This window comes from Oncorhynchus gorbuscha, linkage group LG16 (assembly GCF_021184085.1).
Source record: "Oncorhynchus gorbuscha isolate QuinsamMale2020 ecotype Even-year linkage group LG16, OgorEven_v1.0, whole genome shotgun sequence".
Taxonomy (NCBI): Eukaryota; Metazoa; Chordata; class Actinopteri; order Salmoniformes; family Salmonidae; genus Oncorhynchus; species Oncorhynchus gorbuscha.
This window is the reverse complement of record NC_060188.1, coordinates 8880445-8901751: the sequence shown is the minus strand read 5'-3', so window position 1 is coordinate 8901751 and position 21307 is coordinate 8880445. Positions and strand designations below refer to the sequence as shown.

Below are 21307 nucleotides of genomic sequence, written 5' to 3'. Positions count from 1 at the left end.
CCCCCGTCTCTCTCTCAATTCCTCTTCCTAATACAACCCATCCCCCGTCTCTCTCAATTCCTCTTCCTAATACAACCCATCCCCTGTCTCTCTCAATTCCTCTTCCTAATACAACCCATCCCCCGTCTCTCTCAATTCCTCTTCCTAATACAACCCATCCCCTGTCTCTCTCAATTCCTCTTCCTAATAGAACCCATCCCCCGTCTCTCTCTCAATTCCTCTTCCTAATACAACACATCCCCAGTCTCTCTCAATTCCTCTTCCTAATAGAACCCATCCCCGTCTCTCTCTCTCAATTCCTCTTCCTAATACAACCCATCCCCCATCTCTCTCAATGCCTCTTCCTAATAGAACCCATCCCCAGTCTCTCTCAATTCCTCTTCCTAATACAACCCATCCCCCGTCTCTCTCAATTCCTCTTCCTGATACAACACATCCCCGTCTCTCTCAATTCCTCTTCCTAATAGAACCCATCCCCCGTCTCTCTCAATTCCTCTTCCTAATAGAACCCATCCCCCATCTCTCTCTCAATTCCTCTTCCTAATACAACCCATCCCCCATCTCTCTCTCAATTCCTCTTCCTAATAGAACCCATCCCCCATCTCTCTCTCAATTCCTCTTCCTAATACAACCCATCCCCCGTCTCTCTCTCAATTCCTCTTCCTAATACAACCCATCCCCGTCTCTCTCTCAATTCCTCTTCCTAATACAAACCCATCCCCCATCCCCCATCTCTCTCTCAATTCCTCTTCCTAATACAACCCATCCCCCGTCTCTCTCTCAATTCCTCTTCCTAATAGAACCCATCCCCCATCTCTCTCTCAATTCCTCTTCCTAATACAACCCATCCCCCATCTCTCTCTCAATTCCTCTTCCTAATAGAACCCATCCCCCATCTCTCTCTCAATTCCTCTTCCTAATACAACCCATCCCCCGTCTCTCTCAATTCCTCTTCCTAATAGAACCCACCCATATGTCTATCTCTCAATTCCTCTTCCTAATAGAACCCATCCCTGTTTCTCTCAATTCCTCTTCCTAATACAACCCATCCCCCGTCTCTCTCTCAATTCCTCTTCCTAATAGAACCCATCCCTGTTTCTCTCAATTCCTCTTCCTAATACAACCCATCCCCCGTCTCTCTCTCAATTCCTCTTCCTAATACAACCCATCCCCCGTCTCTCTCAATTCCTCTTCCTAATACAACCCATCCCCTGTCTCTCTCAATTCCTCTTCCTAATAGAACCCATCCCCCGTCTCTCTCTCAATTCCTCTTCCTAATACAACCCATCCCTGTTTCTCTCAATTCCTCTTCCTAATAGAACCCATCCCCCATCTCTCTCTCAATTCCTCTTCCTAATACAACCCATCCCCCGTCTCTCTCTCAATTCCTCTTCCTAATACAACCCATCCCTGTCTCTCTCAATTCCACTTCCTAATAGAACCCATCCCCCGTCTCTCTCTCAATTCCTCTTCCTAATACAACCCATCCCCTGTCTCTCTCAATTCCTCTTCCTAATACAACCCATCCCCTGTCTCTCTCAATTCCACTTCCTAATAGAACCCATCCCCCCGTCTCTCTCTCAATTCCTCTTCCTAATACAACCCATCCCCTGTCTCTCTCAATTCCTCTTCCTAATACAACCCATCCCCTGTCTCTCTCAATTCCTCTTCCTAATACAACCCATCCCTGTCTCTCTCAATTCCTCTTCCTAATACAACCCATCCCCCGTCTCTCTCTCTCAATTCCTCTTCCTAATACAACCCATCCCCTGTCTCTCTCAATTCCTCTTCCTAATACAACCCATCCCCTGTCTCTCTCAATTCCTCTTCCTGATACAACCCATCCCCTGTCTCTCTCAATTCCTCTTCCTGATACAACCCATCCCCCCGTCTCTCTCAATTCCTCTTCCTAATAGAACCCATCCCCCGTCTCTCTCTCAATTCCTCTTCCTAATACAACCCATCCCTGTTTCTCTCAATTCCTCTTCCTAATAGAACCCATCCCCCATCTCTCTCTCAATTCCTCTTCCTAATACAACCCATCCCCCATCTCTCTCTCAATTCCTCTTCCTAATACAACCCATCCCCCGTCTCTCTCAATTCCTCTTCCTAATAGAACCCATCCCCCGTCTCTCTCAATTCCTCTTCCTAATAGAACCCATCCCCGTCTCTCTCAATTCCTCTTCCTAATAGAACCCATCCCCCGTCTCTCTCTCAATTCCTCTTCCTAATACAACCCATCCCTGTTTCTCTCAATTCCACTTCCTAATAGAACCCATCCCCCGTCTCTCTCTCAATTCCTCTTCCTAATACAACCCATCCCCTGTCTCTCTCAATTCCTCTTCCTAATACAACCCATCCCCTGTCTCTCTCAAATCCACTTCCTAATAGAACCCATCCCCGTCTCTCTCTCAATTCCTCTTCCTAATACAACCCATCCCCTGTCTCTCTCAATTCCTCTTCCTAATACAACCCATCCCCTGTCTCTCTCAATTCCTCTTCCTAATACAACCCATCCCTGTCTCTCTCAATTCCTCTTCCTAATACAACCCATCCCCCGTCTCTCTCTCTCAATTCCTCTTCCTAATACAACCCATCCCCTGTCTCTCTCAATTCCTCTTCCTAATACAACCCATCCCCTGTCTCTCTCAATTCCTCTTCCTGATACAACCCATCCCCTGTCTCTCTCAATTCCTCTTCCTGATACAACCCATCCCCCGTCTCTCTCAATTCCTCTTCCTAATAGAACCCATCCCCCGTCTCTCTCTCAATTCCTCTTCCTAATACAACCCATCCCTGTTTCTCTCAATTCCTCTTCCTAATAGAACCCATCCCCCATCTCTCTCTCAATTCCTCTTCCTAATACAACCCATCCCCCATCTCTCTCTCAATTCCTCTTCCTAATACAACCCATCCCCCGTCTCTCTCAATTCCTCTTCCTAATAGAACCCATCCCCCGTCTCTCTCAATTCCTCTTCCTAATAGAACCCATCCCCGTCTCTCTCAATTCCTCTTCCTAATAGAACCCATCCCCCGTCTCTCTCTCTCAATGCCTCTTCCTAATACAACCCATCCTATATATATCTATCTCTCAATTCCTCTTCCTAATAGAACCCATCCTATATATGTCTCTCTCAATTCCTCTTCCTAATACAACCCATCCTATATATGTCTCTCTCAATTCCTCTTCCTAATACAACCCATCCTATATATATCTATCTCTCAATTCCTCTTCCTAATAGAACCCATCCTATATATGTCTCTCTCAATTCCTCTTCCTAACAATACCCATCCCCATGTCTCTCTCTCTCAATTCCTCTTCCTAATAGAACCCATCCCCATCTCTCTCTCATTCCCCTCGTTCATTCCCTTCCTCCTCTCTGCCAGCAGTGGTGTGTGCCAGTAATTGGTTGTGTGTGGAGTATAATTAAGGAATAGATCATTAACTAGAAATGCATGTGAATGCTAAATGGCCTAATGTGTAATAGCCACTTGTCATACAGAGGCCCATCTCCCCATAGATTTTCTGTTCCCCCCTCCCTCCTTCCCTCCCTCCTTCCCTCCCTCCTTCCCTCCCTCCTTCCCTCCCTCCTTCCCTCGCTTCTCTCCAGAAAATCCTCCTTGTTTTCTTCCATGCCTGTCTTTATCTCAATTCACCATGTTACCAAGACCTTTTAATTCTGATTACTTTGATATTGCTACCCATCTCAGTCGTTCTCATTCTCTCTCTCAATTTCCCTTCCCCCACTACTGTCTCTACCTCCTTCCCTCAATCTCTCTCCCTCCTCCTCTTCTCTTCTTCTCTCCCTCTACATTGCAGACTACAGGACAGCAGAAGGATAACAGGCACTGGAATACAGATACTAGGAAACTTAGCGTGTTTCAGGTTCCACGGGGGTTGAATATACAGTACAGTAAAGGGGAGGTTTGTTGCCACAGTAAGTTTTGGCAGTATGCAGATTCCAGAGGGGGTGGGGGTCTGAACCACACACAGAGAGGGAGAGGGCACAGGGAGGGAGGGATAACTGGATCACTGAGAAGGTTACTGCTCAGATCCATGATCCCACCTACAGCTGCTGTCTTGTGTGGATTCTTTAGACTGATTTGGGATCAGTTCAACTACAGGAGACTTGGCCTTTATATCCATTATGACTCTTGTCCTTTATAACTGTGGAGTATTTTACTTCATGGTTACTGTACAGCTCATCAGCTCATCTGATGTTCCCAAAGACTGGACTTAGATCAGTTTTACCACAGGCTAATGGGATCTAGTGCCAGGGTTGAACTAGAGCCTAGCCTGAGGACACGTTAGAAGTGTTTATGTTACACCAGTATGTTATACAATGCTACTGTACACAGTCCAGGAGGAGTTAACGCTCAGAGATACAGACATGAGAGGTGATGTCCACCTCTGAAAAAGTAAACACATTAAAACAACAAGAAACCATTGGCATCGTGTGTGTATGTGTGTTTGTGTGTTTTTAAATCTCCCAGATTATAAATGTTCAGTATATGAGTGTTTATCATGAGGTGCTGATGTGATGCGTCACATGTGTAAGATATGTGTGTATGTATATATATATATATATATATATATAAATATATATACAGCATGTGTTTGTGTGTGTGTGTGTGTGTGTGTGTGTGTGTGTGTGTGTGTGTGTGTGTGTGTGTGTGTGTGTGTGTGTGTGTGTGTGTGTGTGTGTGTGTGTGTGTGTGTGTGTGTGTGTGTGTGTGTGTGTGTGTGTGTGTGTGTGTGTTTCTATGTGATGTGTTCATGTGTGTCACTCACCAAGCTGCTTGGTCATATTCAGCCCATATCCTGACATACTCGTCTAGATGATGTGGGCCGAGGATGGAGGAGTCTCTGGTCAGGTACTCAAAGTTGTCCATGATGACAGCCACGAACAGATTCAGCATCTAAAAACACAAACAGCCACATTATTACACAGTATTATGTCAGACAAGTGTGCACTTATAACAGACTAGGGTTGCAAAATAAATTCCCTGGTTTTCGGGAAATCCTGCACTGTAAACCTCACGGCATTTTGAACTCAAATACTAAGTTGTACTTATTAAAAAGTCATTATTACTTAACATGTTTATGTGGTACTGACTCAAAAGTGAATTAGAGGTCACACCAACTAAATGTTTTAAAAATATGATAACAAATGAACATTTTCCCAGCATGCTCTACTGCAGGTAGATTTTGGGGAATTGTTTTTAATATCTGTGTTTTTGCATGTACATTGAGTGATTGATTGATTAAATGTTATGCTACAAAAATATAAATATACTTGTTTCTAATCCAATCACTTCACTTGTTGCACTGTTCTTGTCACGAATCCCGCCGAAGATGGTGCCTCTTCCTGTTCGGGCGGCACTCGGCGGTCGTCGTCTCCGGCCTATTAGCTGCCATCGATTCCCTTTCCTTTTGTTTCTGTTAATTGGGTCTAATTGGTTACACCTGTTTTGAGTTAGTTTTGTTTGTAGGCTATTGAAGGGCACTAGGCCCGCTGGGTATTTGTGCAGGTTTGTTCTCTGTTTATTGGTGTTGGTGTATTAGTGTGATCTATATTTTCCCGGACAGTTTTAGTCATTTGTATTTTGGACAGGATGTTTCATGCGCCCTTGTGTTTTGCATGTCCGTGTCTCCGCTGTCGTTGGAATAAAAGATCCACGTACGGAATTACCTGCTCTCTGCGCTTGACTCCTCCACTCACCATTCATAGAAGTCATAACAGTTCTTAACCCTGGCAGTCAATATGAATGCAGGGTGTGGGTGAATACACATTTCAACTGTTGGATAGTCTAACGCTGACTAAATCCCAATAGGAATTACAAATCACTTTGCAAGCCAGCATAATGTGATTTAAAGTTAGGGTTGCACATTTTTGGATTACTGGAAACTTTTTGGGGAAAGTTTGTGGAATTCTGCAAACCTACTTGCATGACTGAAATGTAAATGTAATGTGGCCTATAAACGAAGAGTTTCAGGCCACTGTATAAGGCCTTATGATACATGTAATGGTTCAATGATAGTGATAATATTTGCCTAGGAACGCTCTTGGTGAAGACCAAAGGCTTGAAAATTAATTAATTCAACAACCATGTCTCTGTCATTACAGTAACAAATACAGTCATGAGTGGTAACTCTACAATTCAATCGAAAAGGCGAGGCACACTGGGAAATTATTGGAGGCATGGCTTAGTGGGAGCGTTACATTTAAGAATACCTTACAAAACAAATGACACATATGAAGGTAGTACTGCTAACTTCAGCTATTTAACTTTCTTAACTTTTTTAGTTAATTGGTTTCCTCAAAATGTTTGAGTAGCCAGAACTTATCCGGTTTTGCAGTGTGGTTGGACTATTCTGGAGTTCCTACTTATTCCCTCCTGATTACGGGAATCCTCCAACTAGGATTTAGGGAATTTTGCAATCCTATAATCAACACTAAGGGGGAAAACATGACTAAAAGGGGAATAGAGAAAGACAGACAGCTAGTGCTTCTCACCAGGAAGGAGCAGAAGAAGATGAAGGACACAAAGTAGAGGTAGGCAAACTGGCTGCCACACTCTGGTTCAGTGTTCCCTGCCAGAGGATCACAGAGCTTCCCTCCAAGACACGACAGCATGATGTCATGCCACGCCTCGCCCGTGGCACTCCTATACAAATACACACACGTTGGAGACACACGTATGCATGTACTGTACACACAGGCACGCACAAATGTAAACACGCACGCACACACACACACACATACACACCTGAAGAGCAGCATGAGAGCTTGGAAGAAAGTCCTGAAGTTGTTGTGTTCGTTGATGGCGCTCCCCTCTTCCTCCTCCATCCCTATGTTCCCAAACAGCTGACAAAACAAAAGTGTCAGCATCCTAGGTAATATGGGAGAATGCACAACCTCACTCACGTCCTTATGGCAGGCAAGTGTCACTTTCCCTGGGTGCTTTTATAAAGTTCATGTTGATCTGTAAAAATGACCATTAATTTTGACTTGTTTTTCTTCGTGTCTCTACTCACCTGCATCCCGATGATGGCATAGATGAAGAACAGCATGCCGATAAGCAGGCACACGTACGGCAGCGCCTAAACAGACATAAAGAGCTGGAGTACTATTCAGTGTGTGTGTGTGTGTATTCTGTCATAGGTCCCCATAATGCTGCTAAGTGGGTTTTGTGCAGAGGTGGGCCCAAGTCACTATTATTCGAGTCATGAGCAAGTCTCAAGTTCCAAGTTCCATATCTTCAGTCGAGTCCCAGAAAGAACAGGTTGAGTCTCGGGTCCAGTCCAAGTCGTGCATTCTAAGGGAAAGTCGAGTCAAGTCACAAGTCAGGTAAATAAATCTATACATGCAATGACTTGTTCCAACTACAAATCCTGGTTCTATCTGACATGTCAGAAATTAGTTAGTCACATAAAATAGATCTTTAGATGGTTCTTCATATGTTTGTATATTTTTGAAAAAGTACATTTCAAGTGAAAACATGTAAACTATACAATTATTTGAGGTCACATCGTCAGTCATTTGTCTAATGATCATAATGTATGTCTTAATGTATTTGATGTGTTCTGACTATTTTGTAAAAATACAAATTATATCATTTATGTATTCAAATAGCTACAGTCGTAATAACTGAATGTCTAATTTAGAGTTGTCAAAAAGAACCTTATGGCTGAACATACATTAATATTTCGGAACCATAAGCTTATCTTCTAATGCACACCCCTAAAAAGAACTCACTAGAAAACACTTCTGATGTAACGATGTATGAGAGTCGGGAAGCAAGTTCAGGGAGTGAATACATTTAATTAATAAATGAACAAGACAAGAAACAAACAGTGCACAGACATGAACCGGGAACAGAAACAATGACGACTGGGGAAGGAACCAAAGGGAGTGACATAAAGGGCAGGTAATCAAGGAGGTGATGGAGTCCAGGTGAGTGTCATTATGAGCATAACGCTGGTGACAGGTGTGCACCCTAACGAGCAGCCTGGTGACCTAGAGGCCGGCGAGGGAGCACATGACAGTACCCCCTCCCCGGTGCATTCGGCTTCAGCCGCAGGATGCCAACCACAGGGACAATGCTGGGGATCCGGAGAGGACCGGTCGCCACCGCTGAGGAGCAGAAACCTGACAAACCGGCTGAGGAGTGAACCTGATGAGCCGGCTGAGATCTCCCCGGTTGCCTCGGCCGAGGCACTGGAACCTGTTCACCCCGCTTCGGCATGGGAGCCTACAAACCTGCTGAGGCATGGGAGCCTACAAACCTGCTGAGGCATGGGAGCCTACAAACCTGCTGAGGCATGGGAGCCTACAAACCTGCTGAGGCATGGGAGCCTATCAAACCTGCTGAGGCATGGGAACCTATCAAACCGGCTGAGGCATGGGAGCCTATCAAACCCGCTGAGGCATTGAAGCATACAACCCGGCTGAGGCATGGGAGCCTATCAAACCGGCTGAGGCATGGGAGCCTATCAAACCGGCTGAGGCATGGGAGCCTATCAAACCTGCTGAGGCATGGGAGCCTATCAAACCTGCTGAGACATGGGAACCTATCAAACCTGCTGAGGCATGGAAGCCTACAAACCGGCTGAGGCATGGGAGCCTATCAAACCCGCTGAGGCATGGGAGCCTATCAAACCCGCTGAGGCATGGAAGCCTATCAAACCCGCTGAGGCATGGAAGCCTACAAACCAGCTGAGGCACGGGAGCCTACAAACCGGCTGAGGCCTCCCAGATAGCTCCGGCTCGAACACCAGGACTCGACATCACCTCCAACACAAAAACAAACAAAAGAAAACACTCCCTGATGTTTCCCCTTGACGAGTCGTCCTTCTGTAACGATGTACGCTGAGTCGTGAAGAAAGTTCATGGAGTGGATTTTTTAACACATAAATTAACAGGAACAATTGTGACTCGGGAAGAAACCAAAGGGAGTGACTTATATAGAGCAGGTAATCAAGAAGGTGATGGAGTCCAGGTGAGTGTCATTATGCGCCTAACGCTGGTGACAGGTGTGCTCCCTAACGAGCAGCCTGGTGACCTAGAGGCCGGAGAGAGAGCTCAAGTGACATCTGAGATCTGGGATGTAAAAACTGATGCTCAATATCTTTGCTTAGTACAGATAGAGCCTTATATTCCCAAGGTCACAAAATATTGTGGCTACCAGACATCTCTTTTCCTTATTTTGTCTACAACATTTTGATTGCGTAATAATTGATTTTAACAACCATTTCCAAATCCAAGCTTCATTTTTATTTATTCAATTTCAATTTTGACATACCAAAATACCTATGCTAGTAATTGTTGCTTGATGCCCCATTGCTGGTGAGCATGCAAAGTAATATTCCTGATCACCAGAATTTTTGGAGCTGCATATTTATATATGTCAATCCTCTCTCCCTACAACTTGATGTGTGCACTGCACCAGATGATATAGCTGTACAGCAGATGATATATATATATATATTTTTTTTTTACCTTTATTTAACCAGGCAAGTCAGTTAAGAACAAATTCTTATTTTCAATGACGGCCTGGGAACAGTGGGTTAACTGCCTGTTCAGGGGCAGAACGACAGATTTGTACCTTGTCAGCTAGGGGGTTTGAACTTGCAACCTTCCAGTTACTAGTCCAATGAGCTAACCACTAGGCTACCCTGCTGTCACATAGCTGTACAACAGATGATATAGCTGTACAACAGATGATATAGCTGTACAACAGATGATATAGCTGTACTACAGATGATATAGCTGTACAGCAGATGATATAGCTGTACAGCAGATGATATAGCTGTACAACAGATGATATAGCTGTACAGCAGATGATATAGCTGTACAGCAGATGATATAGCTGTACAGCAGATGATATAGCTGTACAACAGATGATATAGCTGTACAGCAGATGATATAGCTGTACTACAGATGATATAGCTGTACAACAGATGATATAGCTGTACAGCAGATGATATAGCTGTACAGCAGATGATATAGCTGTACAGCAGATGATATTGTCATGTTTGTCATTTATTATCATGTCTTGTCCCTGTGCTCCCCATGCTATTCGTTTCCCTCTGCTGGTCTTATTTGGTTCTTTCCCTCCTTCTATCCCTCTCTCTCCCCCTCCCTCTCTCACTCTCTCGCTCTCTCTTCTCTCTATCGTTCCGTTCCTGCTCCCAGCTGTTCCTATTCCCCTAATCATCATTTAGTCTTCCCACACCTGTTCCCGATCCTTTCCCCTGATTAGAGTCCCTATTTATTCCTTTGTGATCCGTTCCTGTCCCGTCGGTTCCTTGTATTGTATTCACCATGCTGTGATTGCGTTTCGCCCTGTCCTGTCGTGTTTTTGCCGTGATTGTGTATCGCCCTGTCCTGTCGTGTTTTTTGCCTTCATCAGATGCTGCGTGTGAGCAGGTGTCTCTGTCGACTACGGCCTGCGCCTACCCGAAGCGACCTGCAGTCTGTGGCCGCTTCTCCAGTTGTTTCCCCTCTACAAGTCTAGAGGATTTCTGTTATTCCGTTTTGGACTTAAATAAACTCTGTTTCTGTTAAGTCGCTTTTGGGTCCTCTTTCACCTGTATGACAGAAGGAACCGACCAAGGAATGGACCCAGCGACTACAGACGCTCGTTACACTGCCGTCGAGATCCAAGGAGCCATGCTCGGCAGACACGAGCAGGAATTGTCTGCTGCTCGCCATGCCGTGGAGAACCTGGCCGCTCAGGTTTCCGACCTCTCTGGACAGTTCCAGAGTCTACGTCTCGTGCCACCTGTTACTTCCTGGCCTGCCGAGCCTCCAGAACCTAGGGTTAATAACCCACCTTGCTACTCCGGGCAGCCCACTGAGTGCCGCTCCTTTCTCACGCAGTGTGAGATTGTGTTCTCTCTCCAACCCAACACATACTCTAGAGAGAGAGCTCGGGTTGCTTACGTCATTTCACTCCTTACTGGCCGGGCTCGAGAATGGGGCACAGCTATCTGGGAGGCAAGGGCTGATTGCTCTAACAAATTCCAGAACTTTAAAGAGGAGATGATTCGGGTTTTTGACCGTTCAGTTTTTGGTAGGGAGGCTTCTAGGGCCCTGGCTTCCTTATGCCAAGGTGAACGGTCCATAACGGATTATTCTATTGAGTTTCGTACTCTTGCTGCCTCTAGTGAGTGGAACGAGCCGGCGCTGCTCGCTCGTTTTCTGGAGGGACTCCACGCAGTGGTTAAGGATGAGATTCTCTCCCGGGAGGTTCCATCAGATGTGGATTCTTTGATTGCTCTCGCCATCCGCATAGAACGACGGGTAGATCTTCGTCACCGGGCTCGTGGAAGAGAGCTCGCATCAACGGTGTTTCCCTGCTCCGCATCGCAACCATCTCCCTCCTCTGGCTTTGAGACTGAGCCCATGCAGCTGGGAGGGATTCGCATCTCGAATAAGGAGAGGGAACGGAGGATCACCAACCGCCTGTGCCTCTATTGCGGAGTTGCTGGACATTTTGTTAATTCATGTCCAGTAAGAGGCCAGAGCCCATCAGTAAGCGGAGGGCTACTGGTGAGCGCTACTACTCAGGTCCCTTCATCTAGATCTTGTACTACTATGTCGGTCCATCTACGCTGGACCGGTTCGGGTGCTACATGCAGTGCTTTGATTGACTCTGGGGCTGAGGGTTGTTTCATGGACGAAGCATGGGTTCGGAAACATAACATTCCTTTCAGACCGTTAGACAGGCCTACGCCCATGTTTGCCTTAGATGGTAGTCATCTTCCCAGTATCAAATTTGAGACACTACCTTTAACTCTCACAGTATCTGGTAACCACAGTGAGACTATTTCTTTTTTGATTTTCCGTTCACCGTTTACACCTGTTGTTTTGGGTCATCCCTGGCTAGTATGTCATAATCCTTCTATTAATTGGTCTAGTAATTCTATCCTATCCTGGAACGTTTCTTGTCATGTGAAGTGTTTAATGTCTGCCATCCCTCCCGTTTCTTCTGTCCCTACTTCTCAGGAGGAGCCTGGCGATTTGACAGGAGTGCCGGAGGAATATCATGATCTGCGCACGGTCTTCAGTCGGTCCCGAGCCAACTCCCTTCCTCCTCACCGGTCGTATGATTGTAGTATTGATCTCCTTCCGGGGACCACTCCTCCTCGAGGTAGACTATACTCTCTGTCGGCTCCCGAACGTAAGGCTCTCGAGGATTATTTGTCTGTGTCTCTTGACGCCGGTACCATAGTGCCTTCTTCTTCTCCGGCCGGGGCGGGGTTCTTTTTGTTAAAAAGAAGGACGGTACTCTGCGCCCCTGCGTGGATTATCGAGGGCTGAATGACATAACGGTTAAGAATCGTTATCCGCTTCCCCTTATGTCATCAGCCTTCGAGATTCTGCAGGGAGCCAGGTGCTTTACTAAGTTGGACCTTCGTAACGCTTACCATCTCGTGCGCATCAGAGAGGGGGACGAGTGGAAAACGGCGTTTAACACTCCGTTAGGGCATTTTGAGTACCGGGTTCTGCCGTTCGGTCTCGCCAATGCGCCAGCTGTTTTTCAGGCATTAGTTAATGATGTTCTGAGAGACATGCTGAACATTTTTGTTTTTGTCTATCTTGACGATATCCTGATTTTTTCTCCGTCACTCGAGATTCATGTTCAGCACGTTCGACGTGTTCTACAGCGCCTTTTAGAGAATTGTCTCTACGTAAAGGCTGAGAAGTGCTCTTTTCATGTCTCCTCCGTTACTTTTCTCGGTTCCGTTATTTCCGCTGAAGGCATTCAGATGGATTCCGCTAAGGTCCAAGCTGTCAGTGATTGGCCCGTTCCAAGGTCACGTGTCGAGTTGCAGCGCTTTTTAGGTTTCGCTAATTTCTATCGGCGTTTCATTCGTAATTTCGGTCAAGTTGCTGCCCCTCTCACAGCTCTTACTTCTGTCAAGACGTGTTTTAAGTGGTCCGGTTCCGCCCAGGGAGCTTTTGATCTTCTAAAAGGAACGTTTTACGTCCGCTCCTATCCTCGTTACTCCTGACGTCACTAGACAATTCATTGTCGAGGTTGACGCTTCAGAGGTAGGCGTGGGAGCCATCCTATCCCAGCGCTTCCAGTCTGACGATAAGGTTCATCCTTGCGCTTATTTTTCTCATCGCCTGTCGCCATCTGAGCGCAACTATGATGTGGGTAACCGTGAACTGCTCGCCATCCGCTTAGCCCTAGGCGAATGGCGACAGTGGTTGGAGGGGCGACCGTTCCTTTTGTCGTTTGGACAGACCATAAGAACCTTGAGTACATCCGTTCTGCCAAACGACTTAATGCCCGTCAAGCTCGTTGGGCGTTGTTTTTCGCTCGTTTCGAGTTTGTGATTTCTTACCGTCCGGGTAGCAAGAACACCAAGCCTGATGCCTTATCCCGTCTGTTTAGTTCTTCTGTGGCTTCTACTGATCTCGAGGGGATTCTTCCTTATGGGCGTGTTGTCGGGTTGACAGTCTGGGGAATTGAAGGACAGGTTAAGCAAGCACTCACGCACACTGCGTCGCCGCGCGCTTGTCCTAGTAACCTCCTTTTCGTTCCTGTTTCCACTCGTCTGGCTGTTCTTCAGTGGGCTCACTCTGCCAAGTTAGCTGGTCATCCCGGTGTTCGAGGCACTCTTGCGTCTATTCGCCAGCGCTTTTGGTGGCCGACTCAGGAGCGTGACACGCGCCGTTTCGTGGCTGCGTGTTCAGACTGCGCGCAGAAGAAGTCTGGTAATTTTTTTCTGCTTCTGCTCCTGGTCTTGCTGGGTCTCAGTCTGTTCCCTGCCATCGCATCTCTCCTGTTCTTGTCCCTGCCCTTGCTGTGTCTCAGTCTGTCCCTAGTTCTCATTTTTTTTTTTTAGAGTAGTACCCTAGTTTCCCTTTTTATCGTTTTTCGTTACGGTCCTGAGGAGAGGAGTTGGGTTCTTTCTCGGGACGTGCTGGACCATTTGATCTATGATTTCCTCCGTTGCCGCCAGTGTTCCTCCTCGAGAGCGCCAGGAGGCGCTCGGTGAGTGGGGGGGTACTGTCATGTTTGTCATTTATTATCATGTCTTGTCCCTGTGCTCCCCATGCTATTCGTTTCCCTCTGCTGGTCTTATTTGGTTCTTTCCCTCCTTCTATCCCTCTCTCTCCCCCTCCCTCTCTCACTCTCTCGCTCTCTCTTCTCTCTATCGTTCCGTTCCTGCTCCCAGCTGTTCCTATTCCCCTAATCATCATTTAGTCTTCCCACACCTGTTCCCGATCCTTTCCCCTGATTAGAGTCCCTATTTATTCCTTTGTGATCCGTTCCTGTCCCGTCGGTTCCTTGTATTGTATTCACCATGCTGTGATTGCGTTTCGCCCTGTCCTGTCGTGTTTTTGCCGTGATTGTGTATCGCCCTGTCCTGTCGTGTTTTTTGCCTTCATCAGATGCTGCGTGTGAGCAGGTGTCTCTGTCGACTACGGCCTGCGCCTACCCGAAGCGACCTGCAGTCTGTGGCCGCTTCTCCAGTTGTTTCCCCTCTACAAGTCTAGAGGATTTCTGTTATTCCGTTTTGGACTTAAATAAACTCTGTTTCTGTTAAGTCGCTTTTGGGTCCTCTTTCACCTGTATGACAGATATAGCTGTACAACAGATGATATAGCTGTACAGCAGATGATATAGCTGTACAGCAGATGATATAGCTGTACAGCAGATGATATAGCTGTACAGCAGATGATATAGCTGTACAACAGATGATATAGCTGTACAGCAGATGATATAGCTGTACTACAGATGATATAGCTGTATAGCAAGCCGGCAAACCTTTCGTAGCTCAAACCATTCAGTGACCAGTTCTCTTTTTGACCCGCGACTCCCAAAAAGTAGTGGTTCAAAGCTTGCGACCCCCCATGTACACACATGCTCACAGGTGATTCATTTTCAAAATGCAAGATACAGAAATAAACTGAGATCAATATCAACGAGGGATATCAGGTCACTGGAGTCTGGAGTCCAGAGCAGGCAGGATCATACGGTCTACATGTCTGCAGAGAGGCTTGCAGGATCGGATGGAGAGCATGATCTGTCTGTAGCCTTTTTTCCTCACAAATATCGTAATTAATTTGTCAGAATACATTACATCTTCATCCCATAAGTATTGAAGGTAGTGCAATGTTACATCTATCTTTAGACATATACAGTTGAAGTCAGAAGTTTACATACATTTAGGTGGGAGTCATAAAAAAAACTTGTCTTGTTCAAAAATGTCTTGTTCACAAACTATAGGTTAGGAGATCTACTTTGTGCATGACACAAGGAATTTTTCCAGCAATTGTTTGCATACAGATTATTTCACTTACAATTCACTGTATCACAATTCCAGTGGGTCAGAAGTTTACATACACTAAGTTGACTGTGCCTGTAATCAGCTTGGAAAATTCCATACAATTATGTCTTGGCTTTAGAAACTTCTGATAGGCTAATTGACATCATTTGAGTCAATTGGAGATGTATTTGAAGGCCTACCTTCAAACTCAGTGCCTCTTTGCTTGACATCATGGGAAAATCAAAAGAAATCAGCCAAGACCTCAGAAAAAAAATGTAGACCTCCACAAGTCTAGTCCATCCTTGGGAGCAATTTCAAAACGCCTGAAGTTACCACGTTCATCTGTACACAAGTATAAACACCATGGGACCATGCAGCCATCATACCGCTCAGGAAGGAGACTCATTCTGTCTCCTAGAGATGAACTTACTTTGGTGCAAAAAGTGCACATCAATCCCAGAACAACAGCAAAGAACCTTGTGAAGATGCTGGAGGAAACAGGTACAAAAGTATCTATATCCACAGTAAAACGAGACCTATATCAACATAAGCCAGCAAGGAAGAAGACCCTGCTGTCACGATCGTTGTAAGAAGCCGACCAAAGCGCAGCGTGGTGTGAATGCATCATTTTAATGGATGACGAAAACACGAAGTAAACTGAACAAAACAATACATGAACCACGACCGTGACGCTATATACCAAATGTGCTGACATAAACACCTAACATAGACAATAACCCACAATGACAAAACAGGCTACCTAAATATGGTTCCCAATCTGAGACAATGACTAACACCTGCCTCTGATTGAGAACCATATCAGGCCAAAAACAGAAACAGACAAACTAGACATACAGCATAGAATACACACTCATCACACCCTGACCAAACAAAACATATAAACATATGAAGCAAACTATGGTCAGGGCGTGACACCTGCTCCAAAAATGCCATAAAAAAAGCCAGACTACGGTTTGCAACTGCACATGGGGACAAAGATAGTAGTTTTTGGAGAAATGTCCTCCGGTCTGATGAAACAAAAATAGAACTGTTTGGACATTATGACCATCGTTATGTTTGGAGGAAAAAGGGGGAGCTGAAGAAAACAATCCTAACCGTGAAGCATGGGGGTGGCAGCACCATATTGTGGGGGTGCTTTGCTACAAAAGGGACTGGTGCACTTCACAAAATAGGTGGCATCATGAGGGAGGGAAATTATGTGGATATATTGAAGCAACATCTCAAGACATCAGTCAGGAAGTTAAAGCTTGGTTGCAAATGGGTCTTCCAAATGGACAATGACCCCAAGCATACTTCCAAAGTTGTGGCAAAATGGCTTGAGGACAACAAAGTCAAGGTTTTAGAGTGGCCATCACAAACCCTGACCTCAATCCCATTGAAGATTTGTGGGCAGAACTGCAAAAGTGTGTGCGAGCAAAGAGGCCTACAAACCTGACTCAGTTACACCAGCTCTGTCAGGAGGAATTGGCCAAAATTCACCCAACTTATTGTGAGAAGCTTGTGGAAAGCTACCTGAAACGTATGACCCAAGTTAAACTATTTAAATGCAATGCGACCAAATACTAATTGAGTGTATGTAAACCGACTGGGAATGTGATGAATGAAATAAAAGCTGAAATAAATAATTCTCTACTATTATTCTGGCATTTCACATTCTTAAAATAAAGTCGTGGTCCTAACTGACTTAAGACAGGGAATGATTACTAGGATTAAATAGGAATTGTGAAAAACTGAGTTTAAATGTAATTGGATAAGGTGTATGTAAACTTCCGACTTCAACTATATAATCCACCTAAACTTGGCCTATCTGAAATATGAAAAGTATCAATGAAATGATCAGCCTATTGTTCTGGCAAAGATGAGTCTCTACCCTTGAAGAAAGCTTGTCTGTCGAAACGTTGGACATAAAAAAAGAAAAATAAATGTTTTTGCATCTGAGCTCCTAGGTTGTGCGTGCGGCTCTCCTTCATTTTTCAAAGATGAGCCTGTAGCAGATAAATTAATGTAGGAAAATGAAGTTCTTTCTTTCTTGTCACTAATCTGGATATGTGCGCCTGCCTTTGAGGGCAATTCTGATGACTGGTCTTTGGTTAACGCTCAATTTTTGGGAACTGAAGCACAGATTACAATCATGTGGTGCAACGCCGTAGGCTTAGGATAGTGACCAGTTCGAATAACCAAGGGTATGAATATAAAATACAAACGGTAGTCTGTCATTTTTATGTATTTTTCCAATTCAGTTTCACACTCACCCCAAAAACCTTCTCAGTGTGCTACTATAGCTCACACAACCTGTGTTGATTGACGGTTTGCTGGTACAATCAGATGGACGAGTGTGCATTTCACTAGCAAATCGTATTTGTTGTTGTTGCAAGTGCGATACTGAATGAGTGACACAAAACAAGTGACCAAACGTTACAAAACCTGGCCAGATAAGTTATCAGTCTCAAGTCTAAGTCGAGTCCCAAGTCTTGAGGCTCCAAGTCGAAGTCAAGTCTCAAGTTGTTTTATTTTCTATGAAGTTGACTCTCAAGTTATCAAATCTGTGACTTAAACCTGACTCGAATTCATGTCATGTGACTTGAGTCCACACCTCTGGTTTTGTGTGTCTATTCTGTCATAGGTCTCCACAATGCTACTACTAGGGTCTGTGTGGGTGTATTCTCATAGGTCCCCACAAAGCTTCTCTCTCTCTCTCTCTCTCTCTCTCTCTCTCTCTCTCTCTCTCTCTCTCTCTCTCTCTCTCTCTCTCTCTCTCTCTCTCTCTCTCTCTCTCTCTCTCTCTGTGTGTGTGCGTGCGTGCGTGCGTGTGTGTGTCATTACCTTGAAGGATTGAACAAAGGTCCAGAGCAGGATGCGGATGGTTTCTCCCTGCCGGAGCAGTTTGATGAGCCTGGCAGCCCTGAACAGTCTCAGGAAACTCAAGTTGATGAAGTTATTCTATAACACCCACAGTATGACCAGACACGAGAGAGAGAGAGAGAGAGAGAGAGAGAGAGAGAGAGAGAGAGAGAGAGAGAGAGAGAGAGAGAGAGAGAGAGAGAGAGAGAGAGAGAGAGAGAGAGAGAAATGGGAAGGGTGAGGGGTAGAAAGAAGGAGAGATGGAAAAAGGGGGAAGAGTGGGATGGAAAGATAGAGGCAGGGACAAGTAGAAGGAGAGAAGTGTGGAGAAAAGGAGGTACAGGGTAGAGAGGAGAAGCTTATCACTTGCCATGCAATGTTAGATAACTATTTCCTGTCCTAAAACAAACCAAACCATAAAAGCAGGGGAAAAGTTCAAAACCAAACTGAGGAGGATTCAAAACCAACAGAAAAGCAACCAAACAGAACTGGAATCAAATGCAAACCAAACCAAAAAAATTCAAGGCTTGTTGCAGGCTCGGGCATATCCAAGGAGTTAGAAGAAGGGAATCAATACAGGGGAAAGGAAAATCATATATTCAAAACCTAACCATTGTCACCCTATTGGGGCAGTAAGTAGTAGCAGTAGGTACAAAGTAGTAGTAGTAGTAGTACTAGTTTGTAGTAGTAGTAGTAGTTGGTTGTAGTGGTGGTAGTAGTAGTACTAGTATTAGTAGTAGTAGTAGCTTGAAGTAGTAGTAATAGTTGGTAGTACTGGTAGTAGTAGTAGTTTGTAGTAATAGTAGTAGTAGTACTAGTATTAGTAGTAGTAGTAGCTTGAAGTAGTAGTAGTAGTTGGTAGTAGTGGTCGTAGTAGTCAAAGTAGTTTGTAGCTGGTAGTAGTGGTAGTAGAAATAGTAGTAGTTTGTAGTAGTAGTAGGACCCCACAATGCTCAGATATAATGGCGCAGGAGGGGATGGCTCCTAATCAACTGTGCTATTTTTTTTTTTAATTCTCATTGTTTGTAACTTATTTTGTACATAATTTGCTGCTACCATCTCTAATGACTGAAAAGAGCTTCGAGACATCAGTACAACCCCGAACTGATACAACAGTACAACCCCGATTACTAACCCCGAACTGAAAAATATTTTTTCTGCTTTGTCAAGACAAGGCCCAAATCCCCGTCATCAGTGTGAAGAAAAGACGGAGAAAAGGGGGAGGAGGGCAGGGTGCCTTGTAAGAATTTGCCGAAGTGTAGATAAACCACCGCTACCCTCCATATTATTGGCCAGCATGCAATCATTGGAAAACAAACGGGACAATCTAAGATTAAGACTATCCTACCAACGGCACATTAAAACTGTAATATCTTATGTTTCACCGAGGCGTGGCTGAATGACGAAATGTATAATATAGAGCTGGATGGCTTCTCCATGCATCGGCAGGACAGAGCAGCTACGTCAGGTAAGACGGGGGGCAGAGGTGTATACTTGTCAATAACTGCTGGTATGCGATGTCTAATATTAAAGAAGTCTCAAGGTAGTGCACGCCTGAGATAGAATACCTCATGATAAGCAGTAGACCACACTATCTACCAAGAGAGTTCTCATCTATATTATTCGAAGCCGTCTATTTACCATCACAAACTGATGCTGGCACTAAGACCGCACTCAACGAGCTGTATAAGGCCATAAGCAAAAAAGAAAATGCTCATCCAGAAGTGGCGCTCCTAGTGGCCGGGGACTTTAATGCAGGCAAATTTAAATCTGTTTTGCCTAATTTCTACCAGCATGTTAAATGTACAACCAGAGGAAAAAAACTCTAGACCACCTTTACTCCACAAACAGAGATGCATAGAAAGCTCTCCCTCGCCATCCATTTGGCAAATCTGACCATAATTCTATCCTCCTGATTCCTGCTTACAAGCAAAAACTAAAGCAGGAAGTACCAGTCACTCACTAAATAAGGAAGTTGTCAGATGATGCGGATGATACGCTACAGGACTGTTTTACTAGCACAGACTGGAATATGTTCCGCGATTCATCCAATGGCATTGAGGAGTACACCACCTTAGTCTCCGGCTTCATCAATAAGTGCATCGACGACGACATCCCCACAGTGACCGTACGTACATTTCCCAGCCAGAAGCCAAGGATTATAGGCAACATCCACACTGAGCTAAAGGCTAGAGCTCCCGCTTTCAAGGAGTGGGACACTTATCCAGACGCTTATAAGAAATCCCGCTATGCCCTCAAACAAACCAGCAAACAGGCAAAGTGGAAGTACAAAATTGAATCCTACTACACCGGCTCTGATGCTCATCGGATGTGACAGGGCTTGAAAAATATTACAGACTACAAAGGGAAACCCAGCCGCGAGCTGCCCAGTTACGCGAGCCTACCAGACGAGCTAAATGCCTTTTATGCTCGCTTTGAGTTAAGCAACACTGAAGCATGACTGAGAGCACCAGATGTTCCAGACAACTGTGGGATCATACTTTCCGCAGCTGATTTGAGTAAGACCTTTAAACAGGGCAACATTCACAATTACCTCAACTAACCTGTACCCCCGCCCATTGACTCGGTACCAGTTCCCCCTGTATATAGCCTCTTTATTGTTATGTAATTTTCTTTAATTATAAAAAAAAATACTTTAGTTTATTTAGTAAATATTTTCTTAACTCTATTTGAACTGCATTGTTGGTCAAGGGCTTGTAAGTTAGCATTTCACGGTATTCAGTGCATGTTTTTAATTTTAATTGTATTTATGCAACCTTTATTTAACTAGGCAAGTCAGTTAAGAACAAATTCTTATTTACAATGACGGCCTACCCGGGAACCGTGGGTTAACTGCAACCTTTCGGGTAACTGGCCCAACGCTCTAACCACTAGGCTACCTGCCGCCCCCCACATGAGGCTACCTGCCACATGTGATGAATTAAATTGGATTTGATTTGAGTAGTATTAGCAGTAGTATGAGTAGTAGTAGTAGTAGTAGCAGTATTAGCAGTAGTAGTAGTAGTAGTAGTAGTAAATAGTAATAGTAGTAGTAATAGTAGCAGCAGTAGTAGTAGTTAGTAGTAGTAGTAGTTAGTAGTAGTAGTAGTAAATAGTAATAGTAGTAGTAATAGTAGCAGCAGTAGTAGT

At 44.8% G+C, this 21307-nt stretch overlaps 1 protein-coding gene across 1 annotated transcript in view; it reads right to left on the bottom strand.

Moving 5' to 3' along the window:
* The window catches only part of LOC123998970 (voltage-dependent P/Q-type calcium channel subunit alpha-1A-like), a 250420-nt gene that overhangs the window by 54254 nt on the left and 174859 nt on the right, over positions 1-21307 (bottom strand). Inside the window, exons 36-40 of the mRNA XM_046304259.1 lie at positions 18140-18256; positions 7040-7105; positions 6772-6869; positions 6519-6669; positions 4793-4920 (exon numbers count right to left, since the gene is read on the bottom strand). Of these exons, the coding sequence (XP_046160215.1) occupies positions 4793-4920; positions 6519-6669; positions 6772-6869; positions 7040-7105; positions 18140-18256 (560 nt within the window). The remainder of the gene's footprint in view (positions 1-4792; positions 4921-6518; positions 6670-6771; positions 6870-7039; positions 7106-18139; positions 18257-21307) is intronic.